At 34.3% G+C, this 18,853-nt stretch overlaps 2 protein-coding genes across 5 annotated transcripts; one reads left to right on the top strand and one right to left on the bottom strand.

Annotated features, from left to right (window-relative positions):
• Positions 161 to 3,252, bottom strand: LOC107639268 (14 kDa zinc-binding protein). Its single transcript, XM_016342749.2, has 6 exons — positions 2,994 to 3,252; positions 2,788 to 2,880; positions 1,652 to 1,738; positions 1,188 to 1,335; positions 547 to 664; positions 161 to 428 (listed from the first exon to the last, which is right to left on the bottom strand). The coding sequence occupies exons 1-6, from the start codon at positions 3,023 to 3,025 to the stop codon at positions 361 to 363; spliced, it is 546 nt and encodes a 181-aa protein (XP_016198235.1). The 5' UTR covers positions 3,026 to 3,252; the 3' UTR covers positions 161 to 360.
• Positions 3,221 to 5,054, top strand: LOC107639269 (sulfiredoxin, chloroplastic/mitochondrial). 4 transcript variants are annotated; one of them, XM_016342751.2, is made up of 6 exons: positions 3,221 to 3,372; positions 3,480 to 3,649; positions 4,221 to 4,254; positions 4,562 to 4,655; positions 4,790 to 4,808; positions 4,840 to 5,054. In XM_016342751.2, the coding sequence occupies exons 1-5, from the start codon at positions 3,234 to 3,236 to the stop codon at positions 4,803 to 4,805; spliced, it is 453 nt and encodes a 150-aa protein (XP_016198237.1). In that variant the 5' UTR covers positions 3,221 to 3,233; the 3' UTR covers positions 4,806 to 4,808; positions 4,840 to 5,054. The 4 variants fall into 4 exon arrangements, with proteins under 4 accessions (XP_016198237.1, XP_020976775.1, XP_016198236.1 ...); XM_021121116.1 differs by lacking the exon at positions 4,221 to 4,254; XM_016342750.2 differs by having other exon boundaries at positions 4,790 to 5,054.

The following is an 18,853-nucleotide window of genomic DNA, read 5'->3' as shown; positions in this document are numbered from 1 at the left end:
AACATTCATATTAAAAAATTGATTAAAAAAAATCAATAAACCAATCTGTTGGACAAAAGTAATTTTCTACAACTTCATAAAAATGGTTAGAGACTAAAGTATTGGATCTAAATTTTTTTTTGGAACTAATTTGAATGTACACGCTTTGAGTTACATTCAATTAAACTTTGAGCTCTGAAAGCAATCAATTTTATAAATATAAAGGGCAAATATCTCTAGAGATGGATGACATTGACATGTGTCCTTAGTACAGCTCACGATGAAATGTTATGTTAATGTGAAATACATCAGAAAATGAGTGATGCTAACATGATAAAATGGGAAAATTTTATGTTTCTAGAAGGATTGATTTTTGAGAGTTCAACCAGGTGGCCAATTCATCTGTCTCCCACCTAGGACATGTAAGTGTAGATGATACACAGATTGACCTAATAATCAGAAACAAAAGAGATTATTAATGTGAGTGTAGAAAAATGATAACAATTGTAATGAGCAAAAGTGAAAAAGATTCTGAGGAAAGTTGCACAAGAAAGAAACAAGCCTTACATGCACTTGGACCACTGTTTATGACAACACGAAATCCATCAAGGATACCCTCCTTCTCAGCTACTATTCGTGCAGCATATAGAAGTTGCCCTAGTATTTCTCCATGTCTAGCCTCAGCCTGCAAATTATGAAAGATATTTGATTATTACATCAAATGAAAATGTTTCTCTCTTTTTTTTATTTCTCATGGTATTTCTTAACTCGAGAAGCTAAAAATTAATCTGTTGCAAATTTGGGCTCCATTTAAAGGGTTTGCTGTTGGCCAATAGGTTGCTGCATATATAAGGCAAGATTCGAACCCTAACACTTGAATAAGCGAATAAATGAGCTAACCACTCAACCAAGCCAAGTTGGTTATGAAAATGTTTCTTTACCATGTATTTTCCGTGAAAACACCCATTTTATTATCCTTAGATTTTGGGATGACACTCACTTCAATTCCCAAATTCTTATGTGTGCAATTGACACTTGTATGTATTTATCATTGGTTAGAAGAGAGCGTCAAAGGCTAAAATTTCATATGAATACAAGATACAGAAAAGCTTAATATTTTTCCTTCAAATCAGCAGTAAGAATATGCCGGGAACTGAATACTTAACAATGCAAAACTTTATTAGATACAGATAAGGAAGTTTAGTCACCTTGGCGAGTTCTGTTAATCCGTCTCTAACTTTCGGAATGACAAGAACATGAACTGGAGCCTGTGGATTGATGTCCCTAAATGCAAGGACCTTTTCATCTTCATACACAATGCTGGAAGGGATTTCCTTATTGATTATCTTGTCAAATCTTTAAGAAGGAAAATGCCACAAAGTTTAGACACAATAAAGAAAAGAATGAGATGATTAAGAAATTATGTAACAATTTGATATGAGAAATTCCTGATGTGTAGCAAATTAACTACTTAATCCAGTAGCTAACATGTTCAAAACATGGAAGTCCTTTTCATAGGTTGTATTTACAGTCCTTTTCCAAAAATTCCTTCCAAAAAATTCTTTGATTTTGAAGAGTCTGAACCTCAGAGTTTCAAATATGATTCAGAATAGGAAGCATTTGTTCAACTACTTAATGATTACAGTAGTGGTATCATGTAAAATGCTGATACATTGTTGGAGCTCCACTATCAGCAGTAGCAGCAGCTGCTTTGGCTGCAGCTTGTTCATCGTGCGTCGCCCTCGCACTAAATGGCAACCTGTAATAAGTATCATAGTGAGGAAATATCTATCAACAACATCGTTCGCCTTTATATTTCGCTATCACTATCACTTTTCGGTACGTTTTTGAATCAATTTATCCAGCCATGTTGATCCATTTGCCATAGATAGCATTTTATAGTTATCAACAGAAAGAGTAATAAAAAAGAGGAGAAATAAATCCACATAATGTATCACATGAAAACAATTCTAGTTATCAACAAATTATGTCAAAAGTTATAAGATGAGATTAGAGTTACACAAGCATATTTGCTAATATAATAAGAGACACCATTTAATAAATCCAATGCTTATTTCAGGGTGAAAAGCTTCAATGAGTGATGCTGTTTGAAACACCATTTTCAATGCCTTCCAAGCAAAGTCTAACACATTTTCACCAATAACTAAGCCATTAGTTGCAAATTGGAATGGAAATGAATGCTCTCAATTGAAAAACGTAATTGACAATGTTGAGTGTAGATTCCTATTCCTACCAATGATTGTAATTGTATCCTGGTTTGCATGCTAGGGCCAACTTTCTCAATGGAAAAATATATAGAGTTGAGCATCAACTAAATATTTGGTTTTTGTTTTCATTTCAGTTTTTGTTCACAAAATCTTTTAAAGACAATAAAAATGAAAATAGAATCCAATCAGAGACTTAGCGTGCATTTGGTTTGAATTTTTATTTCCAGTTTTATTTTTATTTTCTGTTTTCACTGATTTTCTCTTCTTTTCTTCGCAAATCGTCAAAACAGGAGGAGGAAAAAAGAAACACAGCTAATTTCTTGGATTACATTTTCTACTCTCGTATGAAACACACACTGAATGTAAATTATCCAAGGAAATTAACATCATTAGGTCACACTGTCACCTAATGCTAAAAAATTTAACTGATACTGTGACGAAATTCCCTTTCTCTATTTGTTAATTCCGTGACTGCGCAAGCAAATTTCCACAATTTTCTGGTTTTAAGCACTGCCCATCTCAATAAAAAGAAAACTTTAACTTCTTTCAACACTAAAAATTATGAGAAACAAGAAGAAACCTGCGACATGGGAGAGGAAGAACAGTCTTGGAGAAATTGAGGTTGCACCCCTTCACAATAAAAGGTCTTGCTAACATGAATGGTGAATAGTTCCTGCAAATCATAGAAGAGGAAAATTAATATTTTGATCACTGCGCAAACACACACACTGAATTCAATAATAACACAATTGAGAGAGAGAGAGAGAGTGAGTGAGTTGTGTGTACCTAAGAAGAGAGAAAGGAACCAGTGCTGCCATGGTTCCGAAGAGCTAAATGGGGTTCAAAAAAATAAAATCTTTGACCTTTCTAATGTTGTTTGGAGTTATTGTTCTCTGTAGCAAGGTCCATCCTAAATAGCTTGTGAAAGGAACCATCTTGGCCGTTGAAAATGGTGGGTCATGCTTCTCATCTAGCCATTCATATTATCTGGTTCTAAATTTATATTTTGACTATAAATAGAACCACATGAATGAGGGGGGGAAGGGAAAAAAAAAAAGAAAAAGATTAGCACAAAGAAGAAGAAAAATGGCAAATTTTGTTCTGCAGGTTCCATCTATTATTAGATTAAGGAGCTTCACTGTGTCTGCTTCATCCAGTTCCAATGGTGTTGCACAAATCTTTCTCTCTATCTGTTTTTATAAATCTAAATTGTATTTTTATTTTCAGATTCTAAGTTAAAATACTTTTATTTATTTTTATTTGAATATTCAGGGGCTCCTCCAGGAGGTTTAGGAAGCAGTAGTGGTGGTGGTGGGGGGCCAGTGATAGTGGAGCTTCCTCTTGATAAGATCAGAAGGCCTTTGATGAGGACAAGATCAAATGATGCTAGCAAAGTTCAACAACTTATGGATAGTATCAGTGAAATTGGTCTTCAAGTACCTGTAAGCATTTGTTACTTGCTTCTCCTTGTTTAGCAGGTTGCTGGTCAAAGTTTTTGTGTTGATATTGGAGTTTATATGCTTGCTATTGTGTTGGTTTTGGATTTTTTTTTTTTTATATATTATGGGGGTATCATTGGATATCATTTGGAATTTGGATTGGGGTCTAATTGTCTAAGCTAAAATTTGTGCCTTCTTTGTGGTTAAAAAAATAAAAAATTAAAATACTATGTGTAGATAAAAAATCAATCAAGATGTATTTGTATATATATAAATGTATTGTTTCATATATTTTCAATGTGTATATCTTATCCTCCAACATATATTTTATGCGCGCGGCTGATTTGGTGATTGAATTTTTATGTATCCGTAGCATGGTTGTTAAAATTAGGCATATGCCAAATTCTTTAATTCTTAAAAGAATTTTCTGTTCCAAGGAATGAAGTGGCCAGGAAAGAAAGAATGAGAACACATCAAAGTACATTGATATATGGAGACTTGGATATTAAATAGATTTCTCATTCATAAAATATGATGTGCAGCTGCAAATTTAAGTTCCTTTTGCATGCTACAGATTGATGTGCTAGAGGTTGACGGAGTCTATTACGGTACGTGCTTTCCTCGGCGAGAAATACTTGCATGCTCCTGAAGCACATCTGAAATGTGCTGTGGGAACATTATAGTGTATAGTATCTGAAAATTTTATGTTATATCTAAGATATATAAGAGACAGTGAAGGAGTTGAAAAGATCTACCATGGACATGGAAGACTGATTATTTTACAGGATAAACAATCATTTTTTGCATTAGAAAGATTGTATTTTCGAATACCAAAATGATAGTTTATTCCTTATTTTATATTCCTTGTCACAATGGAAACACAATCAGAATATGCATGTCCTCTTTGGTTTGTAGGCTTCTCTGGGTGTCACCGCTATGAAGCGCACCAGCGCCTTGGACTCCCTACCATCCGTTGTAAAGTACGCCGCGGCACAAAAGAGACTCTAAGGTGAGCTCATAGGATTAAGGGAAGGATTCAGAAACCAACTTTTCTCAACTAACATTCGCTCAACTTTATATGTTTTGCCAACTCTTAGATTCATGACTTGTCCTGACAGACTTTTTATTACTATCATGCTGCAGGCATCATCTTCGCTAAATAACTGCTCATCTTATCAAGATTCAAGATTATGACTGATTGAATTACTTTCCAAAGTAATAGAAGCTCTCCCTCCTGCTTCTGAAGGCAGTTTTCAGTGAATGTGTTGTGATGTGGATGTGGATGTGGATGATATGTAATGTTTACAAACAATGCAAAAACAGGACAATGCACTATTGATATAAAATATAATAAATAGAGATCTGAAATTTGTTTAATTAACAAGAGTGTAACACTCTTTATTTAGTTTAAAGATGAGTTATCAATTTGGTCCGAAACAAAATAAAATAAAAGAGCAAGGGTTAGGAGTAGGAGTGGTTTTTTCATGTTATTTCCTGATGTCATATACATAGCAAACGAGATGAGTAACAAAAATTAAAGGCATGATTTTGTGTACAACACCAAGGAGATAAGGGTAGACTAGGCCTATATCAGTGGCAAAGTTATATCCAGAATCCTTGCAAAAAGAGATTTATGGCAAACTGAAATGAGAAAGAAGTCATTGCAAAAAGAGATTTATGGCAAACTGAAATGAGAAAGAAGTCATCTACAATTATCAAGTTGGACTTTGGCAACAGGAAGAGGCATGGGTGAAATAGTGTGTAACTACTGCAACAATGTCTGTTCAAATGTTTATCACAAAATATGTTACTTATACATGCCCTTTTTTTCGGGTGTGACCAAACGAGAATGAAGGTAAGGAGAAGAAGATTTTTTTTTACTAGACAATTGTATATAGCTCATTTTAAGGATAAAATCATTCCACCTGAACAAGGTAATCTCTTACAGCTCACTTTGCAATAAAATCTGTAGCAGTAATTACTAATTACAGTCTGGACTGGACTCCGAGGTATAGGTCGGCGACAATTGAAGAGCGCTGAGGGCGTCTTTCTTCTGAGTATTGCGCCGAGATTCCTTTCTCATCCGAGTGGTATGGAGAACCTGCAAAAGAGACTTCGATGCCTAAATCAGTTCGTGATTAATAATGCGAAAGAAAAATAATCCGAACTCTTGTGTAACTTTTTTTGTGTTCTATGATTGTGTGTTTTTGGTTACTTGTGTAGTGGTATTTATGTTTGAAGGAGACGTTTGTTATTAATCCGAGATTCTTGTTGCTTACTCCAAGGCGTGTGACTGATTTTTCTCTAGTTTGGTGTTATCTGGTTTGACCGAGCAATTGATGCTCGTCATCTGGGGTATTAACGTCGGTCTGAATAAATAGGCACGTATCATAGCCTCCAAACTTGAAAAAAGAAAATTAATAATAGATAAAGATAAAATATAAAAATAAAAGTAAAAATAAGTATATAAATAGAAAAGGGAGAGAAATATGCATTTATTGGTATTAGAGTCCTGAAGGACGTTGGTAATAAATGTTAGTGGGAACCTAAACCGATGCAAACGTGCCTTATTGGGGTATTGGTTATGCGAACAGTCTTGATGATCTGACGGTCAGGGATTAACTTCAATTCTGATCATGTGATAGTGTTTATTGTATTGGGAAGCTCTGCAGTGTTAGGAGAGCTTTTTCATTGTACTAATTGAAAGAAGAATGGAATTGAAAGGTTAGTGTTTTTTTTTTCTACTGTGCTTCTGTTTTCCTGTTCTTCTTAGTTTTGATGGTGAAAAAGCCAGAGGACAAAGTGGTTGAGGTCAAAGATGACCTGTATGAATGCATTCACACAGACGTTAAGTGTCGTGCGTCCCTTTTTCAAAATCCCAAAATGTTTGCTTCACTTAATGTTGCTAATTGGGTTCGTGAGGGTTCTGGCTGTGTTGTTGAACTGCTGTCTTGTAATAGGGAGGAGAGGGTTTGTGAAAAAAGAGGGGATTGGGCTTGTTTCTATGTATATGCCTGTTTATTTACTGAGTTGAAAGTGAAGTTCCCCTTCACCGATTTTGAATGCATCGTTTTAACACAGCTGAGCTGTGCTCCTTCCCAACTCCATCCTAACTCTTGGGCTTTCCTCTGAGCCTTTGAGTGCTTGATGAGCTTCTTGGAGTATGAACCTTCATTAGAAGTGTTCTTTTCGCTATTCCAAGCGAAAAGTGTCCGGAAGGGTCTTTGGATAAATTTGAGTAGTTATCCGGGTCGCTTGCTGTTTGTGTTGTACAAATCCTCCTTCAAAAGCTTTAAAGAAATGTTTGTGAAGTTCCGGTCTTGCGAGACAGAGTATCCGTTCTTTTTAGATGACGAGTTAGGCGAGAAATTTCCTCTTTTTAGGTGTCCTGAGCCTATGCAGGTTCTGGATGCCTTTAAGAGCTTTGAGGAAGAGGACTTGTTTCTAGATTATCTCATAGGCTGTTTTCTGCCAGAAAGTTATTGTCAATTTCAGAGGTTTTGAAGTTTGAAAATGATTTTGATGCGCTGAGCAGTTATATTGGTGAGGGCTCTGTAAATGCTTGTTTTGCTATTTGAGTTATTTCCCCACTTCAATGTTTTGATGATTTGACTTTATTGTGTAGGTGGGAGAGTGCCGAGCTTATCGTCCACAAAGATGAGGACATTTCTTGACCAGAAAAAGAAAAATGTCAAGGAGAGCTCAGCTATTAAGGTTGACAAAAATGCTACTGCCAATGCAGCACAATCTAGTGCGTGTCCGCAAGGTAAAAAGAGAAAAACCCTTAAGTCTAAACGATCTCTATAGATCCTCTCTGGTGTGGATTGTAACACCCTCACTATCAGAAATCACGCTTCCGGCTGCGCTACTCTGATAGCAAGGAGTATTACGACTACTTTACATACTAAATATTAGAATAGGAGCCTATAACTCGATACTGTATCGCTGATTTCTTTGAAAACTGGAAATAGATACTTTTTTTTTTTCAGAAAATTACAAGTAGGCATAGATTCATATACAAGACTCCTTATATAATAATTCAATATAATATACGTATAAAACATACAATTTCTATCCCTCTTACAAACTTGTAATAACAAAGACGAGGGGAGAAAATAATCTAATTAATACAACAACATATAAACCAAACGTAGTATAACTCTTCTTAATGCTTCTTCATCTGGTTCCTGAAAAAAGGTAAAGCTGTAGGGGGGTGAGAACCTAACCACACGGTCTCACCACGGATTTGTGTATGAAATTGGGGATTTTGGGATTAATTTGGATTTGGTTAATTTTAATCAAATTAGGGTATAGAGTGTTAATTTAAAATCTAATTTAATCTTTAAAATTATTTTAAAATATTATTTGTTGTATTAAAATACTAATTGATTTGAAATCAAATTCTTTAGTTGAATTTATAAGATAATAAGATCTATTTTCTTTATTCCTAAAACTTAAAGTATTAAATCATAGAAATATCAATTATTTGAATTAAATCACATAAAAATTCTTGTCATTCCATAACTACTAATTTTATAATTTAAATATAGAAAATAATTCAATAATTATAAAATTAGGTAAAATTCTAATTAATTATCAAAACCTGATTTAATTTTTGATTTAATTAGCTTTAATAAAATAATTTCTGAAAATAGAATTTCTAATGAATAGATGAATTGAAATTAATTCATAATAAGATTTATTTAAAATTTCTGGGTCTTACATTCTACCCACCTTATAAAAATTTTCGTCCTCGAAAATTTAAGTAATATAATACATAAAATATTACATAATTTTGGTACTTTACTTTTGAATATTTTAGAAAAGCAAAAAGTCTTGGTGCATATACATAAATTTTTAATTAGTAGATAAACCATAAGACTTAAAAATAAAGGAAAAGCATGGTGTAAAGCAAAAGTTACAAGATAGGCTCAAAAGAAAAAGGGTTACATGGTGTCAATACTTTATCAAAATTGAAACATATTAACATGCAAATTTTCAAGATAGATATTTGCAAAAACAATGCAATCAACACTTTTGTTCCCTTAACTAATTAATTACTAGGCGCTTCCCAACTTACTTATAACTCCCCAAAAACATTCTTACTTCATAACTTCATGATTCCATTCTGCTGCACACCTCTGACACATCTGTGGTGATAACTAGTTTTCATATCAAGCCTCAAGGTTTCAACTTCCCACACTTTAACATAATTCATCGTCAAAAATCCCAATTTAAAATTCTCGATCTCATCAAAGATTTGCAAATTCACTATCGGTCAAACGTCCAATGTCAACAAAACTTTTTTGCGTAAAATAAAGCTCCATAACATCTTGTGGCATCATACACTTACAAGCTTTACCTTCCGCTTTTGCTAATCGTGTCCTAAGGACTAATGTATTACTTACCATATCTAAGATCACACATGATACTAACACATATCTCGAGTTTACTCAGAAGATCACGAGATTTTAGAAAGGAAGGACAGATAACCAAGACAGTACTTATAAGAATTTGGAAGAATGAATTAAATTGGAGGTAACAAGAATGTACAAGCAATGAAATTTTTTGAAAAGGAATCATTTATCAACTTCGAGGATAATTCTTGAATCAAAGAAATTCGACAGGGTCAATAAAAAGAAAAACAGTGCATTAGTCTTAAATAAATTCAAACTGAGTCGAAGTATGAGATTTTACAGATGAGAAATGATCGGAACCAATAGTAACACATCACAGCAGACCGACTTCAAATTAGTACTAGGGTTCATAGTTCGTGAAGGAACATAAGATTAACAATCGTGTTGTAAGTTTTAACAAAGTCAGAAATGTAGATAGATCAAGATATGCATAAAGTACAGATTGTGAAGCAAAGAAATATAAATTACATCTCAAGAAGAAAAAAAAGACAAATGACACGGCACGATTAAAACGCATAAACCTATACCACCTAATTAGAAGAGACACTTAACATTTTCAAAGATTCAAGGATCCGTGTCGTACCAAAATAATTTTCAAAGAGATAAGCGCAAGTATGTTCAAAGAGATACAATTCTCAGTAAGATAAGAACAAGCGACAAAGATAAGATTCACATGAATTCGGAAGAAGGCGTAGGATTACAACTAAACAATAATGTACAGGCACGAGAAAACGTTTCAAAAAGAGTTATTTCGTATCCTAACAAGAAATATTGAATTTAGGAACTCCAAAGAAAACAAGAAAAGGGTAGTGATAAATTAGATCAAAATAAACTAAAACCAAGTCAGAGGAGCACAAGGTTCACAAGAATATGATGGAATGGTTCAAATCACCAACAAATAAGAATGGTCAAAAGTCACGAAGATGTCGGAAGGAAGAATCAAAATGCAAGTGGGAAAGAATTTTAATTTCAAAGAATTCCAATAGAAACCTTAGAGGAGAACAAGACAATTGTTTTACAAAATTCAAGAGAATCATCGAAAACGTAAATATTGCGTCACGTTAAAACAAATTCAAGTCGAACTAAATTATACAAGATTTGTGAAATGAAAATTAGCCAGGCTAAGAATGAAATGTTTTCTCGACAACCTTGAAAGATACTTTACATAATCAATTAAGAATTTGCATAAAAACAAAGCGAGATTGGTAGGAAATCAAGTTGTTTTTCACCAAAACTATTTCTGAGGTAAAGACAAGTTATATGAAATTTGAAAGATGAAATTTAATTGAATTAAGGATCAAAAGTAATTCTTCAGAAATCTCAAAAGATATTCAAGCATTTAGTCAATTAGGAATATATAATGAAATCACGGTAAAATTGAAAGGAATTTCAAATTTTGTTTAAAAGAGAAATTTAAGGTATGGTTTCAAAAATACATATAAATAAAGATATGCAAAATTTAAAACACCTTTATTAAAATTAAAGAATGATTATAGGTACAATCAAGTAAAAGAGGATTGAGTTGAAATTTCTTCCAAGAGAATCGAATATCTCTTTTAAAAAGTTTAAAACTAAAATTCTATTATTATTATTATTATTATTTTTGAAATCACAATCTCATAAAAATATTCAAGAAGATTGAAAGGTAAGGAAACCTTCTCTTATTTTGAGAAAGGAACTTAATCAAGGAACTCGAACAAAATTTTACAAGACCCGACAAATCGAATAAGTTCTCAACTAATTCGAAGAAATACAAAATTCTTTAAGAAAAACAACCCAATCAATAACAATTTCTTAAAGATTTCAAAGACCTTTTTGATGCATTAAACAATTTCAAGATCACACAAAAGAGTACATGAATCAAAAAGAGTTTGAACAAACAAAAACAAATCCTCCAAGGAATTAAGTAAACATAAACATAAGCAGTTAGAATTAAACAGAATGTATTTCAACAAGGAACAAGATTGAAGAATAATCAAACTACTTTTTGAAAAGAAGCCTCAAATGAAGGTTTTCAAGGCATACTGTGGAAGAACAAGTTATAAGTCATCAGTAGAATTTTCAAGACGCATAAAAGAATATCCTCGAGAATTAATTCCTAACGTCTGCAAGCTGCGCGATAAGCGTTACCTATTACTTATCAATTCCAATTCGCCTATAATAACCCATTAACTTCCCCGTTCACATAAGCCATCAACATTAAGTTGGCCAGACTTAACATCAACAGATATGCAACGGTAAGCTGACAGTGTTAATTAATAGGCAGTCATGTGCATAAACTCTAATTCTTGTTACTTGGACAAGACCTACAACATGACGGACATTCAGAGAATGTAATGAAACATGGCCATCTGCTTGACGGCGACGAACTCAGAGGCGGCGGCGACAGGGACCCGCGGAGACAACCATGGACGCGAGGGCAGGGCTTCTCCTTCCTCGCGCACGCTCTCTGTTCTCAGACGACAGCACGGTGACCCAACAGTGGCGGCGGCGCTACAGTGGCGCGATAACTCCTCTCCCTACACCGGCGATGATGGCGATTCGGGATGAGGGCGACGGCGGCAGCAACAGCGTCTGGAGGTGGCGGCGTGTTTCTCTGCTCCCTCAACTCCACACTCTCTCTCTTCCTCGGATCTCCCTCCTGACGGCACAACGGCGGCGACGGTGGCAATGATGCCCACCGGCGCCGTCTCCCTCTCTTCCCCCTTCTGCTCTCCCTCTTTTCTTTCCCCGTTTTCTCCCTTTTCTTTTTGCCGTTTCTTTCTTTCTCTGTGCCTGCTGTGTATGTGTTTGGGGAAAAGGGGAATAGGGTGAGTGCTAATGAGTGGCGGTGAGTGTGGGTAAGGATTAGGGTAAAATTAAGGTTAGGGTTTGTGTATAAAATTGGGGATTTTGGGATTAATTTGGATTTAGTTAATTTTAATCAAATTAGGGTATAGAGTGTTAATTTAAAATCTAATTTAATCTTCAAAATTATTTTAAAATATTATTTGTTGTATTAAAATACTAATTGATTTGAAATCAAATTCTTTAGTTGAATTTATAAGATAATAAGATCTATTTTCTTTATTCCTAAAACTTAAAGTATTAAATCATAGAAATATCAATTATTTGAATTAAATCACATAAAAATTCTTGTCATTCCATAACTACTAATTTTATAATTTAAATATAGAAAATAATTCAATAATTATAAAATTAGGTAAAATTCTAATTAATTATCAAAATCTGATTTAATTTTTGATTTAATTAGCTTTAATAAAATAATTTCTGAAAATAGAATTTCTAATGAATAGATGAATTGAAATTAATTCATAATAAGATTTATTTAAAATTTCTGGGTCTTACATGGATTTGGTGCTTTGCTCCGGAGTTAGGAGTGAGGCAAAAAGATAAATGCATTTACTTGAGTTTTCATTTGATGGAGGTGTGGATTCGATTTGGAGTGATCGTTTTCCATTTGGGGCTTTAGCTGATAAGGTTGCACAAAATCCAAATGATGTGCGTCTTCTGAGGGATGTTGGCAAGCAAATTATCAGGCTGTACTTGCAGGTGCGTATGTTAATATTTTGACTTACATCGCTTTTGGATTTTGCATTTGTTTGACCAAATTTCTATTATGTAAGGTTGTTGCTACTAGACTGCTGTGTGTTGGGTGAAGTACGGAGTTGTTGGGTGCTAAAGAAAGGAGTGAGCTTGATAAAGTTTCAAAAGTCGAAAACTCTCTTGCTGAACGAGATGGGGTGGTCATTGAGTTGACCAAGAAGATGAAAAACATGGAGACCGAAGTGAAAAATTTACAAAATCAGATCCGGGACCTTCAAGGTCAGCTGAAAGAAACTGATGTAGAGAAGGAAAAATTGTCTTCCCGGATTCATGAGTTGGAGGATGAGGGATTGGAGTTGTTTGCTGCCGGTTTTGACCGTACAGTGAGCCAGGTTCAAGTTTTTGCTCATGGTTTTGAAACCAGTCAATTTGACGTGACGAAAATAGTTGTGGATAGAAAATTGGTTGATGATGAGCCTGGAGACGAGGTCCAGGATGAGATTGTAGGTGCAGAAAATAAGCCTGTTTGACTTTTTTATTTTGAGAAGTTTGTAAAGAGCTGGCTATTATTGTTTTGTTTCATTTTGAAACTCTTATAAGTGCTTTGTTTGATAGTGTAGCATGTATGATTGCTGTTTTATTTTTTTTTGTATGTATGGAATATTGTTTCCATTCGCTATATATGCTACTGTGTTGATATTCAAATGAGATAGATATGGATTTGTATTCGAAAATGGTTTTGACATTTTTGAGGTGGTCGACCTCATTAAAACCCGTTTTTTAGGAAAAACCTCGGTGGTAGGGAAAAGAGTACCTCCCAACCTTCGAATGGATTACATGTAACTAAACATGATACAATCGTAATGATGAAATGTTTAAGTTTTGTAAAAAAGATGCTATTTTTCTATCAGTAAACTACCGACCATTATCAGTAACAATGTCTTTAGGTAGTCCATATCGGCATATGATAAACTTCCACATGAAATTTTGTACCTTGTCGGCTGTTATCTTGGCGAGTGGTTGGGCTTCTACCCATTTTGTAAAGTAGTCGATTGCCACAAGTAGAAATTTTACTAGCCTTTTGATATCGGGAAAGTGTAACACCCTACCACACAGAGCTTTACGCTTAAGTCGTAAAACAGGGGTGGTGTGCTATTACGTCCTCTAAAAGTAAAATTATATAATATAATATAGGTGAAAAATTATTTTTATCTAGGAGTCTTTGAAAAAGTTTAAACCAAAAGCCATAATACTCACGTAAACGGAAAGCTTGCATGCGAAAAAAACTAAGATTCATAAGCATAAATAAACGGAAAATAGGGAGGGTCAAAGGTACGAAATAACAAGCTCCTAACTCAGCCTGTGAAGCTAAGGCTGGCTGGATGATATTTACATATATATATATACATAGCCCGAAGCCCAAAATACAAACATAAAATCCTAGTTCTCCATAAATCTTTAAGAGATACAAAAGTAAAGTGAACATAAACATACGAGGAGAGTCTATACACATATATAAATCAAAATATAAAAAGTACGCCCCAAAATGAACCACTTCGCTGTAGAAGCTCCAGACACCTAGTGAGGTGCCACGCACATAAGATATAAGGTTCTGGGAATGCCAGAGGCAATCCTAAAATGCCGACACTCAGATATAAAGCTTAAGGAACTAAAAATAGAAGCCATAAGTGGGTGGTCATCTAGAGGTTCTCAATCCTAGCTAAACTTAACCTGCACACTAATCTTCTCCACCTTTCCTCCGTTCCTCCGTCTCCTATGAGTTGCACAAATAAACAAGCGAAACAAGGCAAACACAAGTAGTTCACAAGTAATACAAATAACAATTATAACAAATAGCAGATTATAATCACGTAGGAAATCCCATATAGTTCACAAGTAAGCAAATCATACAATATGCACATGATGTATGCCTGTCCTGCTGTTGATATCAACTGTCGGTTACATAGCCAGCCTGACATGTCCTGATAGCTAGTCGTGGAAATTAACTATGGAAAGAATTCTAAGCTAACATGGGGGAGACAACACCCCAAGCTCAATGACAACCATGGGCAGGATTCCAAACTGACATGGGGGAGACAATACCCCAAGCTAAATATTATCCATGGGAAAAATCCCAGGCTGACATGGGGAAGACAACGCCCCAAGCTCAATATATTCAATCATTTATCATAATTATCATTTTCAATCAAAACAATGATTCATATCTCATCTCATCATTCTCAATGTCACTTTACTCTCTTAATTGCCTCATATACCACTTTCATCATCTTTATCAATCAAATACCATCTTCTTTAACCACTTATTACCTTTTAAAAATCTTTCTTCATCTCCAAGTTACCACAATTTCCTAACTTCATCCTATTACTAGGCTCACTAACAAGATCTAGGACCAAAGGAATGAAAATAGAAGTTTAGAGGTTTGAATTTGAGCTTTAACACAAAAAATCTATTTTTGCTGAAACAGGGGCCACGCGTACGCGTGGGAGTGCATTACTGAAAGGTCACGCGTATGCGTGTGCGTACTTTTTCCTTCATCGCGTACGCCAACACCTTGCTTGCGTATGCGAGATGCCCAACCCGAAAAGGTTGGTTGCGTCGCGTGTAGGTGGTCGCATACGAAAGCTTATGCAGGATAGCAAAATGCTGAATGCTACAGAATTTTTAGTTTGCACTCCAAACTTCCGACGTGCATAATTTTTTCGTTTTAAATCATTTTTCTTCCATTCTTCGAAATGCATAAATTTCATGGATCCAATTTTTATATAAAACAAATTTGAAACCATTTGGGGGTCCGGAAGCTGAGTTATGGCTCACCGAAGTTCGGCTAAAACCAACTTTACACAAAAGACCTCAAACCTCAATTTCCTTTAGAACCAAACTCAAATCCACATTTTTAAATCTGTATTCTTTACAATAACATGTCATAGCATACCAATATAGCACCACTACCTACTCATGATATCACAATCAATCATGCTTCAATATTATCCAATTTCATACCCTAAGCTTTTTACTTCCATCAACAAAATTAACAATATTCCATCATATATATATAATCATCAACATCAACTTGTCAAACAATATTCCAACACCATATAGCACTATTTTTCCACCATAACCATGATCTCCAACACACACTCAACTTATACCATCAATCAATATCACAAATACTAAACATTCAACATACTTAATCGTTTTAACCTATCCTAAGGCCTTCTAGCCTAAGTTTTCACAAAACATTATTGATGAGTGGATAGCTTATATGCTTTTTGGCACTGTTTTTACATAGTTTTTAGTATGTTTTAGTTAGTTTTTACTATATTTTTATTAGTATTTATGCAAAATTCACATTTCTGGACTTTACTATGAGTTTGTGTGTTTTTCTGTGATTTTAGATATTTTCTGGCTGAAATTGAGGGACCTGAGCAAAAATCTGATTCAGAGGCTGAAAAAGGACTGCAGATGCTGTTGGATTCTGACCTCCCTGCACTCGAAATGAATTTTCTGGAGCTACAGAAACCCAATTGGCGCGCTCTCAATTGCGTTGGAAAGTAGACATTCTGGGCTTTCCAGCAATATATAATAGTACATACTTTGCTCGAGTTTTGATAATGCAAATTGGCGTTTGAACGCTCCCTTTCTACCCTATTCTGGCATTAAACGCCAGAACTGGCATAAAAGCTGGCGTTTAACTCCAAGAAGAGTTTCTACACGTGAAAGCTTCAATGCTCAGGCCAAGCACACACCAAGTGGGCCCCGAAAGTGGATTTCTGCACTTAGTTACTTATTTTCTGTAACCCTAGCTACTAGTTTAGTATAAAAATTACTTTTAGTGATTTATTTTATATCCTTGATCAGTTTTATGCTATCATAGATCATATTGTACACGTTTGGAGGCTGGCCTCATGGCCATGCCTGGACCTTCATTACTTATGTATTTTCAACGGTGGAGTTTCTACACCCCATAGATTAAGGTGTGGAACTCTGCTGTTCTTCATGAATTAATGCAAAGTACTATTGTTTTTCTATTCAATTCAAGCTTATTCTTATTCTAAGATATTCATTCGCACCCAAGAACATGATGAATGTGATGATCAAGTGACACTCATCACCATTCTCACTTATGAACGCGTGCCTGACAAACACTTCCGTTCTACATGAAAACAAGCTTGAATGCATATCTCTTAGCCTCCATTCCGAAAGATCAGAGTCTTCGTGGTATAAGCTAGAATCAATTGGCATCATTCTTGAGATCCGGAAAGTCTAAACCTTGTCTGTGGTATTTCGAGTAGGATCTGGGATGGGATGACTGTGACGAGCTTCAAACTCGCGAGTGTTGGGCGTAGTGACAGACGCAAAAGGATCAATGGATCCTATTCCAACATGAGTGAGAACCGACAGATGATTAGCCCTGGGGTGACAGCACAGATAGACCATTTTCACTGAGAGGACGGACGGTAGCCATTGACAACGGTGATCCCCCAACATACAGCTTGCCATGGAAAGGAGTACGCATGATTGGATGAAGGCAGTAGGAAAGCAGAGGTTCAGAAGTAACAAGCATCTCCATATGCTTATCTGAAATTCTCACTAATGAATTACATAAGTATCTCTATCTTATTTTATGTTCTATTTATATTTTAATTATCAAAACCTCATAACCATTTGAATCTGCCTGACTGAGATTTACAAGATGACCATAGCTTGCTTCAAGCCAACAATCTCCGTGGGATCGACCCTTACTCACGTAAGGTTTATTACTTGGACGACCCAGTGCACTTGCTGGTTAGTTGTGCGGAGTTGTGAAAAGGAGTTGAGATTACAATCGTGCATACCAAGTTTTTGGTGCTGTTGAGATCACAATTTCGTGCACCAAGTTTTTGGCGCCTTTGCCAGGGATTGTTCGAGTTTGGACAACTGACGGTTCATCTTGTTGCTCAGATTATGTAATTTTATTTTATTTTTATTTTCGAAAAATTCAAAAATTTTTTTTTAAAATAAATAAATTATTCTATGTCTTAAGAATTTTTAAGAATGAATTCTAGAGTTTCATGATGATTTGTTGAAGTCTGGCTGGCTGTGAAGCCATGTCTAATCTTTTGGACCGAGGTTTCAACTTATCATCACAAGAGCTTGTTGATTTCTATCAATCTTACTGTTGAATGTAATGATCTGCTAAAGCTTGGCTGGCCATTGGCCATGTCTAGTTTTTTGGACCAAAGCTTTCACTGAAAGCTTGGCTGGCTAGTAAGCCATGTCTAATTCCTGGACCGGAACTTTAGACTAACATTGCATGATTCCTGGAATTGTTATTAAAAATTTTGAATATCTTTATCTTCTTTTTCAAAATTAATTTTCAAAAAATCCAAAAAAATTAATAAAATCATAAAACCAAAAATAATTTAATGTTTCTTAATTGAGTCTAGTGTCAATTTTTAAGTTTGGTGTCAATTGCATCTTTTTTATTTCCTAAAAAATTTTCGAAAATTCATGCATGTGACCTTCATAATCTTCAAGTTGTTCTTGATGATTTTCTTTGTTTGATCTTTGCATTTTCATGTTTTGTGGCTTTTCTTGTTTTTCATATGCATTTTCAATTTGTTAGTGTCTAAACATTGAAAATTTCTAAGTTTGGTGTCTTGCATGTGTGTCTTTTCTTAAAAATTTTCAAAAATAAGTTCTTGGTGTTCATCTTGAAATTTAAAGTGTTCTTGCATGCATCATGTTTTTTAATCTTGAATTTTCATGTTTTGAGTCATTTTGATGTTTTTCTCTCTCCTCATAAAAATTCAAAAATAAAAAAATATCTTTCCCTTATTCTTCTCATAAATTTCGAAAATTTGGATTGACTTAGTCAAAAATTTTTAAAAATCAAATTATTTCTTATGAGTCAAATCAGATTTTCAATTTAAAAATCCTATCTTTTCAAAACCTTTTCAAAAATCAAATCTTTTTTATTTTTCTTTTTTTTTGAAAATTTTAAAAATTGATTTTCAAAATCTTTTTCTTATTTTTATTTCATATTTTCCAAAATCTTTACTAACAATTAATGTGATTGATTCAAAATTTTAAGTTATTACTTGCCTAGTAAAAAAGGTTCAATCTTTAAATTTTAGAATCATATCTTTTTGTTTCTTGTTAGTCAAGTAATTAACTTTAATTTCAAAAATCAAATCTTTTTTTTTAAATTTATTTTTTTCAAATCTTTTTCAAAACAAATTT

This window comes from Arachis ipaensis, chromosome B04, assembly GCF_000816755.2.
Source record: "Arachis ipaensis cultivar K30076 chromosome B04, Araip1.1, whole genome shotgun sequence".
NCBI lineage: Eukaryota > Viridiplantae > Streptophyta > Magnoliopsida > Fabales > Fabaceae > Arachis > Arachis ipaensis.
This window is presented reverse-complemented; position numbering and strand designations above follow the sequence as displayed.